The sequence below is a fragment of the Galeopterus variegatus genome, unplaced genomic scaffold (genome assembly GCF_000696425.1).
Source record: "Galeopterus variegatus unplaced genomic scaffold, G_variegatus-3.0.2 Scaffold238, whole genome shotgun sequence".
In the NCBI taxonomy this organism is placed as follows: domain Eukaryota; kingdom Metazoa; phylum Chordata; class Mammalia; order Dermoptera; family Cynocephalidae; genus Galeopterus; species Galeopterus variegatus.
Window position 1 is genome coordinate 151,417 of NW_007726349.1, and position 13,456 is coordinate 164,872.

At 39.1% G+C, this 13,456-nt stretch overlaps 1 protein-coding gene across 1 annotated transcript in view; it reads left to right on the plus strand.

The window, feature by feature from the left end:
- Positions 1-1,818: 1,818 nt before the first annotated feature.
- Positions 1,819-13,456, plus strand: part of RBFOX1 (RNA binding protein, fox-1 homolog (C. elegans) 1) — a 593,087-nt gene continuing 581,449 nt past the window's right edge. The window contains exon 1 of the mRNA XM_008566382.1: positions 1,819-1,856. Coding sequence (XP_008564604.1) covers positions 1,830-1,856 — 27 coding nt within the window. The 5' untranslated portion in view covers positions 1,819-1,829. The remainder of the gene's footprint in view (positions 1,857-13,456) is intronic.

A 13,456-nucleotide genomic window follows, 5' to 3' on the forward strand; every position in this document is an offset into this window, starting at 1 on the left:
TGCCATTTAACCATTTAAAAGTGCACAACTTAATGGCATTACATACACAATGTTGTGCAAAAATGACTCTCCAGTTTGAGAATCTCTCCATCTTCCCAAATAGAAATCTCATACTCATTAAGCAGTCTCTCCCTATTTCTTCTTCCCTCAGTCCTCTGGCAACCACTAATATGCTCTCTCTTTCTATGGACTTTCCACACTTCATTTTTCAACAGTTTATGAAGATATAATTTATATAACATAAACTCATCTATTTCAAGTGTATAATTCAATGTGAGGTTTTTTTTGGTATGCTTATGGAATTGTACTCTTTTCCATTTTAATATTTTGAAATATTTCCTCCCAGTCCTTTCCTCTTTACATTTTTAATCATTGCTCCTTTTCTTTAGTGATCTATTTCACCATATTTTTAACAAAAAATAGACATCATAACATCTGTACACTATTGCTTATTCATTTCTTAAAAACTAAATAGTGCCTTTTGAACATTTCCCATGTCTCGATTTTACAAAACCATGATTCTAAATGCTGCATTTTATGCTATTGTATTAGTGTACTATAATTTACTTTCAATTTTCCCAATATTACACATTGTAATGTTTACAATTTTTTATTTTATAAATAATGATGTGGTTAATTAACATGTAAATAAACATTTGTGTGCATCTCTGCTTATTTTCTTCAGAGCTGTTTTTAGAGGTGATATTTCTGGGTTAAAGGACATAGAAAAGCACTGATTTATAGATTCTGGGCTCTGGTGCATCCTAAATAAAAAATCCTGTTTTTGTTTTAGAGAAAGTAAAAAAAAAAAGAAAGAAAAACTTTCAATGCAAAGTGTATAAAATATACATCAGAAGTCAGTTCCTAAACCTTTTCATCCTTTAGTAAAAGTCTCAAAAACTTGCAGTGCATATTGTCAGGTGCTGAGATTCAGAAGTTGTTTTATTGGTTAAAAAATACTAGAAAGATACATAATAAATAGGACATGTAGACCTCAATTTTATTTCAGCCTAGCCATTTGAGTCGAAGCTAGAGTCCACCAGTCCCCATATAGGGAGAGTGACCATGTGACCATGTATCTCAGTTTGCTTTTTATACCTCACTTTACATATGGATCTTTGATATAACCGTTTAACCACCCCTCCCATCCCCCTTAACTCAGGTTTTTGTTTTTGTTTTTTCCTGTTTGGATAGGGCAAGCAAAATTAGCACATGGCATATATATTGCTAACCTCTCATTTTTGAATTTATGGCAGATCTCACAAATTGATCATGGTTTCTTTCTCTGACATAAGCATTGACCTTAGAATCTTTCCCAATGCAGTCTTTTGGGGACTTACTAACATCTGATTAGAACTGGCCCATATGATGCTACCCATTTGTCAAGGCATGTATGTGACACTACTGGCTCTTAACATTGGAGGATACTGTGTGTTGCTAAGTGCCTAACCACAATCTTCTCAAGAGTGCTTTTAGGGAGGAGTATCTGCACCTGTTAGATAGGGAGAGGGGGTTTTCATGCCAAGAGGAGTGCCCTTACTCTGGGAAGATTTTGCCTCCCACATTCTGTCCCGCACCTCTCTCCTCATCCGCCTGTGAGTTTCTGACGGATCCTTGCTGTGTTTTTGCATCACACAATTGAAACTCCAAGTGAAGCTTCGGCTGTGTAGACCTAAAGAAAAATTAAGTACGTAATTAATTCATTCTGGGTCTTCCTTGAGCTGAGTGATTAGAAGTAACTTTCTTTTTTTCTTTCATGTTGCTTCATATGCAGAACGTTCTGACTCTTCCTTCTCTTTTTCCTTTCCTTGTAGGTTTCAAGACAACAGATGAATTGTGAAAGAGAGCAGCTAAGGGTAGGTGTACCTGCTTGTGAAATGCTTCCTGGTTCTCCTTTCTGTGGAATAAGCAAAAATTTCCTTGTCTCTCCCTAGACACTGGGTCTGAATTACAACCTTCATCTTAAGACTGGTAGAGTTGAAAATATTTATCCCAGCTAATTTAGTATTGATTGAGCTGGTAAATACAGTATATCTTCTTTTGAAGTGCCATTATGGTAGATATGGATTTTTTGATTTAGATTCAGCAATAAATACTTCTCTTCTGGAATTTGTTTGACATCATTGTACTCTTTTTATGTACAGCATGAGGTCTAAGTAATAACAAAGGTCAAAAGGATGTCTTGCTGGCTTCTTATTGAAAGCACCAGGCTGTTTGCTGAGTGGCTAAAATGCTCTTTGACTGGGGTTGACCGGGGTGATGGGGCAGCTACTCTGTCAAGTGTGTTTCTAGGAGAATTCGGGTAGTCCACAGGCCTTTTGGTTTTAGCAATTCGTGCATTTGGGAGAGGGAGACAGAATTTTAAACCTCATATTCTATTTCTCTACTTAAGAATGACACTGTCTTAGTGCTTAAGTATATTAGATGTAGAAAGTGTTCCCTAGATGAGAGGAGAGTGGTTTGCTATAAATAGAGCGTGGTGGCACTGCTCTGCTCTCATTGTGTCTCGGTGGACATCCTTCTTGGCATGGGTATGGCATTGTAAGAAGTAGTGGAATTCTTCTCCCCTGTACGCATCATTTGTTTTCTTTCTAAACACATTAATGTTTCCTATGGATGAGTTCAAAGTCATGATTGGTCTATCTTTAATGTCACTGATGGAAGATTGTCGTTTTTACTGGACAATGTGCTTTACAGTCATGGTTCCAAATTTTTATAAAAATTAGAGGAATGTGCTGCTTTTAAAACTACAACAGTAAGATTTGGAATTGGGGGACCATCATGCTCAAAGGTATCCACTAAATAAGAATAATTTATTAAACCTGTCGAATGCCTTTATACACTGCCTTGTAACGTTTTGGAGCATTTACTTACTGGTAGCCTCAGATGGAAATGATTTGTGAAGTTATTTCCATTTCACAATTGCTGTTGGCGTCAGGTTTGTTAAGTTCTAACGTAAGACAGAGAACAGAATCCAGTTGCATAAAACTGAGAAAGTGAGTTGAGGTTTTCTTTTTCTTTTATGCATATTTATTTTATGCAATATCCCAGCATGGCCCTCTCTATTAACCTCTCATCTCTACCCACTTCCCTCCTAAGCACCTGTGCCAACATTAGTTGTGATTCCTTCATGAAACAGCCTTCAAGATGTTTTAAGCTTTCCTGAGCTCTCTTATTGCTTTTTCCCTGCAGTCTGAATTACTGGTTCATCCTAGTAAATAATGTATTGCAACTTCAGATTTCTCTTCCTGTTTGGATAGGGACGATGGCCAGAACTAGGTCAGAGCTAGATAAAGAGAAATGTGTGCCTTTGTCTCCATGAGTCCCTGATAAATTCATCAGAATTAAGATAATACTGAAATCTCTATTGCAAATGAGACTCACCTGGCGAATTAAGGACACAGGATGTAATAAAGTGCTTGTTTGCAATGTGAGGAGTTGATTGTTTCTCATTGATGAGGACATTGTCTACAGGGCTGTGATTTAGGAGCAAGAACAGTGTCCTCTCTCTGTTAAACAAATTCAAGCCAAGGTTTGATATAACGGGTCATTTAGTTTAGTCCTACGTGTGGCTCCAATAGCCTCATGTAAGACCATGTCTAACATTGTGAGCTGGTGCTGTGTGAATGTTGCTGTTGTCATAGTTTTTGCATTCGTGTTTTGAATCAATAGATACCATATTTGAATCGATAGAACACACATTTATGTGGTTCAAAATTTAAATGGTACCCAAGAGAATGCAGTGAAGTTTCTCCTTTTGTTAGATTTAGGCATCCAGTTCTCTCTGGGGGTCCCCCAATGTTATTATGTGTGGGTGGGTGTCTTGTCTTTGACATCTACATCTTGGATATTTTCTTCTGTCTCTCCCTTTTTTTGTTCCATGCTTCTCTACATTTTACTCCTCCTCCTTCATCCCTTTTTTCTTTTCTCTCTTGTGTGTGTCAGTGCTTTTTCCACCTCAGAAGAAAACCTCCTTTATTAAAGTGTGGTGGGGGAAACATTTTGTTTTAAAGCACTTCCAAAAGAAATTTAGAAATGAAATGCTACAACCTGGCCATCTCAATGAAGTACGTTTTCCTTAATCTCATTTTATTTTCCTAGAAAGAGAGAGAGTGGAAGAAAAATATATCTATTTAGTTAGCAACATCATTTAAGGGTCTCGAATTGCCAATCACACTTAAAACATGTTTTAAATGCAGCAATCAATATGCATTTCCAGATTTGTTATACAGGAAGAGTGGACAATTGTCTTGTTATAAACTCTACAATCCTGCTTTAGCACATTCTGTTGCCAGAATTCAGTGATACAAGTGGAGAGTTGTAAAATGTATCACTCTTCTTTGGCCTCCTGTAAATAGCAGATAATGCAAAGAGATAAAACTGCCCTTCCTGTTTCGTGCATATCGACACTGTGTAGAGTCGGCATATCCAAAACCTGCTCCTTCTGCTCCCCTTTGTCTTCTCACAAATCCTAAATTAATTTTTCAAAAACAGACTCTGTAAAGTGCTGGCTCTATCAGATATTATGATTTTTTTAAAGATTCCATGATTAATTAATTTTAGGAAATATAAAGTTTAAGAAAGTCAATTTTTTTTAACTGCAGGACTTTTCAGAGCCTTTAATGTGCAAAGGTGAAATGCAGAGAGATGAATACAATGCACACCTTATTTCAAACTCAGCTGATCACAGAACATTTTTGGTTGCAGAACACACTCTGAAAAACATCCTTGAGAATTATATCAGTTTTGTCAGTTAGGATGCTATTGTCTGCAAGTTATAGAAAAGCTGACTAAGAGCTATCAAAAAGATAAAAACATTTAATTATCTCCCAGTTCCAGGGCTGATTCAGTGGGTTTTTAGTATCAGGGCAGTGGTTTGGAATCTTTGTGCTTCTCTTGGCCTTTTTTTCTTTCATCAGATAGCTGCCTTCTTCCCAGACTCTCTTCCTTACATGACAACATTCTCATCAGGAAGAAAGGAGCAGATGAGCTTTATCTCATGGCACTTGCATTTTAACAGAGGAAGATCATCCCCAGAAGCTTCTCTGCAGATATTCTCCTAGAGCTCATTGGCCAATCTCAACATCAAACATTGACAAAGGACCTCAGATCTCAGTGATGTGCTATAGCAATCATGATTCATCCCCAGTAGCAGGCACATTGTCACCAAAACAAAAAGAGAATCTCCTTCAACAGGAGGGTGGGGAGAACAGGCTTTGGCGTTGTTAATTCATAGAGTCTCACAGAAGAAATCCACGCGGATCCTCTATGTTACTCACAGTGTTGGCTTCTGTCACCTCTTCTCTTTTCTCCCTTTCATTCTACATACATAGCTGTGGGACACACATATAAATCCTCAGCAACTGTTTGAACTCTGGTTGTGGAATTCAATGTAGATGCTTTCTCTGCCAAATTGGTATCGCACAGATCACTTCTCCCTACCCTAACCTACTTTGTACCCAGCTTGGCACCTGCTTTGTATTTTGCCTTGGGTTTTTTGGAACTTTCTTGGATGCAGTCTTTGCTCATTTCCCTCAGTATTAGGTATTGTCAGCAGGCAGGTGGCATCTCATCTCAGGATGCAACTCAGCCCCAGAGGCACTATCCTGAGCTTCCAAGCCCCCACCCTTCCCCAGAGAAGAATTTCCACCTGACAGACAATTCACCCTTCTCAGAAATCTATCGGGATTACTCATATTGCCAATGAGAAAACTACACAACAGCAAACCTGTGTACTCCTCCGTCCCAAGTTTTGTCAATCTAAAGTAGACTGAACCTTCTGAGCTTACATTTCAAATTGTTGGCTGGATTCTTTAGGGAAGATGGCCCATAAGAGCTCACCATGGAATCTGTACCTTAAATGCTCCTGTTCCTATAGGCTGTATTTACCAGCTTGTCCCAGGATCACTGCTGATCAACACCAACAGGCCATGGTAATAGTAGTTGTACAATCTTGCAATTATCAACATTTACCTCTCTGGCATTTGAAACCAACATATGGATCAATAAACAACTAAGAGAGAAATTAAATGACCTCAGTAGGTTTTGTCTCCCTCAGCAATTTATAAGCTGGTAAGATTGTGTGGTCATGGGATAGGATATTCAGATACCCACGTTTCTTAGCATTCACAACATTTTTGGTTACAGAGGGATCTTTTGTGCTTTGAACCTGAGGTATTGCTTTGGGGGCTGATTAACAAACTTGGTAAGAAAACTATGAGTTTGGCAAAGGCATGATTCCGAGGTGGGTTAGAGTCTGTTCTGTGAACCCAAATCCTTACCTGCAATATGGCAAATGGATGCCAGAGGTGTCAGCATAGGAAGAGGGGTGGTTAGAGCTGGTGGAGCTCTGGTTATGGTTTTAGGTTCAAATCCCAGATCTAAACACCCCTTAGTCTCTAAAAGCTTCACTTTCCTTATGTATAAAATAGGGATACTTTCCTCATTGAATTGTTGCCTGGCCCAAATGACTTCTTTAAAACAGTTCAAAAAAATGTATGCTTCATGGTCAACAGGGTTAGCTATTGTTAACATAGTGCCATTCCTCCTAATTCTCTCATTCCATTTCCTCCTGGGAACTCCAGGCCTGAGAATACAGTCAGGGCATGTCTACCACTACTGATCTCCCCACGTTGAAAGACAATTCAAAGGGCAGGCTCTGTAGTTAATGACATGGTGGTGCATTCAGAGGAAAACCACCTCACTCTGTTACAGTTAGTATCTAATACAAATAACAGAGACTGATTTGACTAGCCTAAGCAGAAAAGGCACACAACCCTTCCTCCTGAGAACCCTAGCTTAGAATTGGAAAACTGTCAGGACTCACGCAGTGCTCTCTGCTTTCTTGTCTTCGTTTCTCTTTGTGGGTGCATCTTGAATTTCTTTTTTGAGAAAGGCTCCTTCTATGTTTTTATGCACAAAGCATCTCCCAGCACCTTCAATTTATGCTTCATCACCTCTCACAGGTATAAGGACTGGCTGTCGATGCATTCTGGTTACAGATTTCTGGGAAAGGTATTGGATTGGGCCAGTCTGGATCACTTGTTGACTTTGGTCCGATCTGATCTGTCCAGGGACGTGGCATAAATAAACCTAGTTGCCCAGGGCACACTATTGAGGGAAGACTCCATTATCGGGGAAAGGGAGCCATTGCTAACTGAGTAAATGCCCCCAGAGATGTCTGCTGTACCCTCCAAACATGGAGATCAGAGCTGAACAAAGGATCCTGGAAAATACACGTGCTACCCCCAATTTCTAGCTCGGTGTGTTCCTAAGTGTGAGGCACCTGCCCTGTGTGATACAGCTTTCAGCAGTGAACACCAAGTCATTAAGAAAGGGTGAATCACTGAGGGAGAAAGTTATTCCCTTTTCAATTCTCTTTCAATCCTTTTTATGTCAATGAGAAACTCTCAGTTTAAACTAAAGTATCTTTAACAATTCTCTAACACTTCCTAAGCTTTCTTTTTAACAGAAGGGGAGTGTGCCTCAGGCTTAGAGCCTGCAGCAGACAAAGCATCTCTCTAGACTTTAAAAACATCGTTTGCAAAATATAATAGTTAAGAATTAGGGGCCTTGAGCTAGGCCTACTGAGATAAAATCTAGACTTTGTAATTTACCACTTTGTAGCCTTGCACATAGTATTTTAAATCCTTTGTACCTCAAATTCCTCATCTGTATAATGGAGATAATAACTGCATTCATTTTATAAGTTGTGTGTGTGTGCCTGTGTCTGTGTTTGTGCATACAAACAAAGATTAAAATAATTAGTGCATATGAGGCTCTTAGAACAGTGCCTGGTATAAAAAAGCTTTTTTAATAATTGTTAGACATTAATGGATTTGTTTTTTTTTTTCCATTAAATTTTATTTATGACTACTGGTATTTGTTTTCCATTTACAGTGGCAATACAAAGTTTCCTTGGCACACTTTGTATTTTATGTGCCATTTATTGTCCCATTTATTTAGGTTAAAAATGAGTTGCTTTAAAGATAAATATTAACTACATAATGTTATGGATTGCCCGCAGTTATAACAAAAATCGTGACACTGGAATGCAAATGACTGAAATTTTGGAAACACTGAAATCATCGTACCAGCCTTGTGAAAGACGTTGTAGAGCAGATCTGTGTTATCAATATTTAATTTGCCAGTTAGAAGCAAGTTTCTCATTTCTGCTAGATATAAGAGTGATGTGGATTGCAGAATGCAAATTGCTAATGATCTTCTTGGCTTAAAGCCATTGCCTTCATCCGGGCATCAGATAATGAAACTTCCAGACTGCCTTAGAATGCAGCTATCAGAATCAGAGACACCTTTCCCTGCCTCTCACACCCCCACCCCTTTTAAATCCCAATTGTTCCTCAGTGGCTCTTAGGACAGCAGGGAAGAAAACGTAAGCCTGCCCTACCCCCAAATCCTTGCTGAGACCTCATGAGATTCATGTTTTTTTAAACTATAGTTTTAGGATGGCTTATTGTAGGAATGCCTGCTTCCATTCAGTTATTTATTCAAGAAATGTTTTTTGAACATGAACTATATTCCAGTCACTGTGCTAGGTAGTGGAGATATAAGGATATACCTAAAATCTACACGGTTCCTGTCCTCCTATATCTTACGGCCTAGTGGAAAAGACATACATTTGTCAAATAACCATGGCGGAAAAAAATAATAATAATAAAAGTCAAGGTGAAATTCACGAATACTAGAAATAAGAGATGCTATGTGAATGAACCTGGATGGAAGAACCTGACCTAATTATCAAACCCACCAGGTTAACATATACTGTCCAGTATCTTCCTAAAACATATTGGCAGATGTCCATGGCATCCTACGAAGTGACTGTTTTGTACAAGTTTACCTTTCTCTTCACCAGTGGCAGTGTCTGCTTGCCAAGAGGCAGTTGTATGTGTTCCCAGAGCTGCTACTGCCAGCTGCACTTGTTATTGTAATTACATTATTTAGTGGAATATTACGTAAACTGATGAAAAATGAGTGCAGTAAGAAAAAGAGCTGTTTCTATGAAAACTAAGTTAAATGCTTTGGAAACGTGCTAAGAAAGCAAGCCTCAGAAATTATTTTGATTAGCTGTGGGTGAGGGGACTGTGAAATATTAGTGGAAAAAGAATCCTTAGAAATTCGGGAGATTCAGCAATCAGAATCTTTCAGATATGTCTTGACTTTCTCTTTCCATTTTAAGCAAAACCAGAACTGATACTATAGACCACATGCTGTTAAACTTTTTTATGAAAAGGGCCGATTGTGTCTCCATTGAAAACACTCAACACTGCTGTATTAGTCTGTTTCTATTGCTTATGTCAAAAAAAAAACTGGGACTGGGTAATTTATAAGAAAATGAAATTTATTGCTTGCAGTTTCAGATGCTAGGATGTCCAAAGACTAGGGAACACATCTGGTGAGGGTTTCCTTTGGTGGTGGCTCTACAGCAATGGAGAGGTCTCACATGGCAGAAAATGGGGGAACAGAGAGAGAGAGATTCTCATGTGCTCTCCTTTTAAAGCCCTAAGAACCACACCCCTGACCACCATTATTAATCCATTCACTATGGCATAGTCCTACAATCTAATCACTTCTTCAAGGTCCCACCTTCCAATTACCGTAATAGGATTTCCCACCCTCAGCAGTTACAGTGGGAATTAAGCTTCTAATATATGAACTTTGCTGGACACAATTCACTCAATCCACAGCAACTACCTTTGTAGCAAAAAAGCAGCCAAAGGAAAAAAAAATAAATTTAAAAAAATGATTGAGACTTTCAGTATAACTTTATTTGCAAGAACAGTTGGCCATAGTTGAGTTCCTGGAGATTGACCTGTTAGTGTGGTTTACTTGAGAAAGATAATGAGGGATTTCCAGCAACAGAAAAGTCACTCGAAGAAAAGGCCTTAGATTCACACTGAACGTCAACAAATTAATGCACATTAATATATTTTATACCAAAACAAAAAGTTGAAGATATTTCTGTATCACTTTAAAAGCAATTTTTTTGCTTTAAAGGGCTTTGAATTAACTACCTTCTCCCATTCCCAAATGAGATGGCTTTTAAAATATAGATAGCTGAGATGAGGGCTTAAAACATGAAATAAAATTATGCCTATTTTTATGTTCCAACCCTAATGACTCAGAACCCCATTGGTCTCCAATGGAAGAACAAATTGATCCTTTTTCTTTGGAACCACAGCAAATAATTTCTGGGACTCCCCAAGGAGGATGACATTTTCCACGCAGGCATCCTGGTTCTTGTCCTCTGCAAACTTGTTCAGTGCTTCAGAATACTCCATTCCATTTCTTAAAAGCCTAATAACTCGCTTCTCTCATTCTGCCTTCAGATCTAGCTCTCTGGAAACATGAACAACCTTCTTTTCATTACATTAACCTCCCAAAATGATCAGCTAAAGCCAAACTTTAATGATTAGCTTAGAGGTAGCAGAAATCTAGGATAAGTGGTGACTTGCTGAGAGGACCCTCAGGATGCAGGTGTGAGATCCTCGCCATCAATGTCCTTGACTATGCAGGTTCCATGTATGTTCACATGTGTGCATGTGCATGCAAGAAAAACATTGGTGAATGTTTGCTTGCTTTAATCTTATATAGCCAATGGTCCCATCTTTGTAATTTTCTCTAAGCAAAAGGAGTTTGTACCAAAGTAATTAGCTCTCTACTTCTAAAAACTGCAAAATCTCAGGCCACCAGATAATCTTCAAGTAAGCTTCCCTACTAAAATAAGAAATTCATACACACATTTTTAAAAAGTTTAAAAGAACGCTGTCTTCATAAGACCCTGCATTTTACACTTCTCCTTACAGATCTCATGTGCTCCCCAATTTTTGCAAGACATTTATTAGTGAGCATGAAGGATTGCATCAAGAAATCAGCCAATCATTAACAGATTTTAATTTCCCCAACTTCACTGTGAGATGTGATGAAATAATGAAACGTACAAGTAGCTACCTTCATTCACCTTTGCTGCTGAATCCTATAACTCCCATATATGTTAATTCATCTGTCCTTCAAGTCTCCCAGGCATTTTACCACATTTGGGGGGGGGGGAACTCCAAAGTTATCACACATAGGACACTTGGCTTAATATGCTTTCTTCCTTTCCCTGGCTTTAATTTTAGGACATTATCCCTACTCATCATACCCCTTCCAGGGCAAATCTGTCCCATTTCTTGTTGTATCATTAAATCGGTATCAAACAGCTTCAAGCAAACCCGCTAATAATGCTGACATTTCGATTTGTCATATCTGCTCTTCATTTCTGTGACTGATGCCTCAGCAAGGACCTGTCTTCATGCTCTGTTCCTTTGAGATCTAAATACCATTCCAGGGGAAAAAAAATACTCAATAGGGAAGGGGAATGAGGCAGGAAGCACATAGATAGGGCAGCTGTGGTTTCCCCCTACTTGGGCATAGGAGGAGGCAAGCTAGTTTCAGTGGGAGTGAGTGAAGACGGGGTAACTCCTTCCTTCCAAATAATGCAGACGAACCTACTATGGCCCTTAGAAAAATGGCATCAAAACAGCAGAGCCTCCTGCCCTCCTTCACGGCCTGAGACACACTGTACTTAGGCCGTGCCTATAGGCAGGAAGGTAATGGGGGCACTGAGCACACACTTGTTATTTCTGCCCTGAGGAAGCCAGCACTTCGTTGCCCTTTTGGGGTTAATTCTCGTCCCTCATGTGTGCGGTCTTGGAGGGATGATGTATCAAGACACCCTTCCTTAGCCAACTAAAGCAGATATGCAGGCCAATTGCATCCTCTCCCCCAAGACTTTGGATGCTGAGTGTAGTGACGCAAAATAAGAAAAAACATGTTTGATGAAAATGCTGGAGTCGATTCATTTCAGCAGTGATATCCTGGTAAGACTGAGAGAAGAGATAGTTCCCAGGGCTAGACCCCAGATCCACCTGATTCCTCTCATTATATTTAAGCCTGGTTATCCATCCCTCCATCCCTTGAGCTACCTTGTATCATTTGAGTGATCTCTTTTTCTGCTGAAGTTAGTCAGAACCCATTCCTCTTTTCCTGTGATCAAAGAATCCCTACTGCTACACTGGGGAAATACGCTAAACTTGGAGAATTGGAGAGACAAGAGTTTGGTTAAGGTTTGCTGAAAGCCGTCTCTTCATCATCTCCTCCGATACTTTCCTGATGCTTTGGGGTTCAGCGCTGGCAACTAAGAGAAAGGAACTATTAGTTTATGCCACACACAAGGCTTGGTGTTTTACCTACATTTGCCCATTTCCTTGGGTGAATTGCAAGTCACAAGTCAGGGAGGCATGGGTGAGAGTTCTATGTTTCAAGGTCTTTGGAACCCTGCCCTTCCCTTCAGAAGTAAGATATCCCCCCCACCCCCCAGTCACCAGGGACCACCCAGATTCCTGCAGATAAATAAGGGTCAACAGGAGATCATCAAATGACACTCTGAGAATCAAATTTTTCTCAGAGTACCTTTCAAAGGCCACCTAGAATGTTTATAAAATGCCTGTTTCCTCAGATCCACACCAAATCTATTGGATCATATATCTGGATATGAGCCCCAGGGAATATCTATTTTTAACCCGTTTCTCAGGTGGCATGTTACAGCATGAGAACTGAGAATAGTGATTTTCAAACTTAGCTGATAAAATATTTTGATGTATTAGCCTCACCCTAGTTATACCGAATTATGTTGTTAAGGGCTGAATTGTGTTTCTTTAAAAGTCGTATGTTGAAGTTCTAAGTACCTAAAAATGTGATTGTATTGGGATATGGGGTCTTTAAATAGGTAATTAAAGTAAAATGAGGTCATATGGGTGGACCCTGATCCAATCTGACTGGTGTCCTTAAAAGAAGAGGAGAATAGGAGACAAACACTCAGAAGGAAGACCATGGAAAGACACAGGGTGAAGACAGCATCTACAAGCCAGGGTGAGAAGCCTCAGAAGAAACCAACCCCGTGACATCTTGATCTCAGACTTCCAGTCTCTAGAACTGTGAGAAAATATATCCCTACATGGAAAGACACAGGGTGAAGACGGCATCTACAAGCCAAGGAGAGAAGCCTCAGAAGAAATCAACCCCGTGACATCTTGATCTCAGACTTCCAGTCTCTAGAACTGTGAGAAAATATATCCCTGTCATTTAAGCACCCCCGGTCTGTGGTACTTTGTTATGACAGCCTTAACAAACACATGTTTTGGCCTTGTAAAGGTCCAAGATGTTGCTACTAAAACCAAAAAACAAAAACCAACCATGCAAACAAACAAATGTAAATAAACCCAAAACCTTATAGTTGATTCTGATGTGTTTTGGTACGTTTGATTTAATTGCATATTCTGTATTTTGTGGCCCTACTGATATACAATTTAAAACAAGCTATGATATAGCATTCTGTGTGTGTGTATATATTTTCTTATTTAATCAAAAAGAAAGAAAGAAAGAAAGAAAGAAGGAA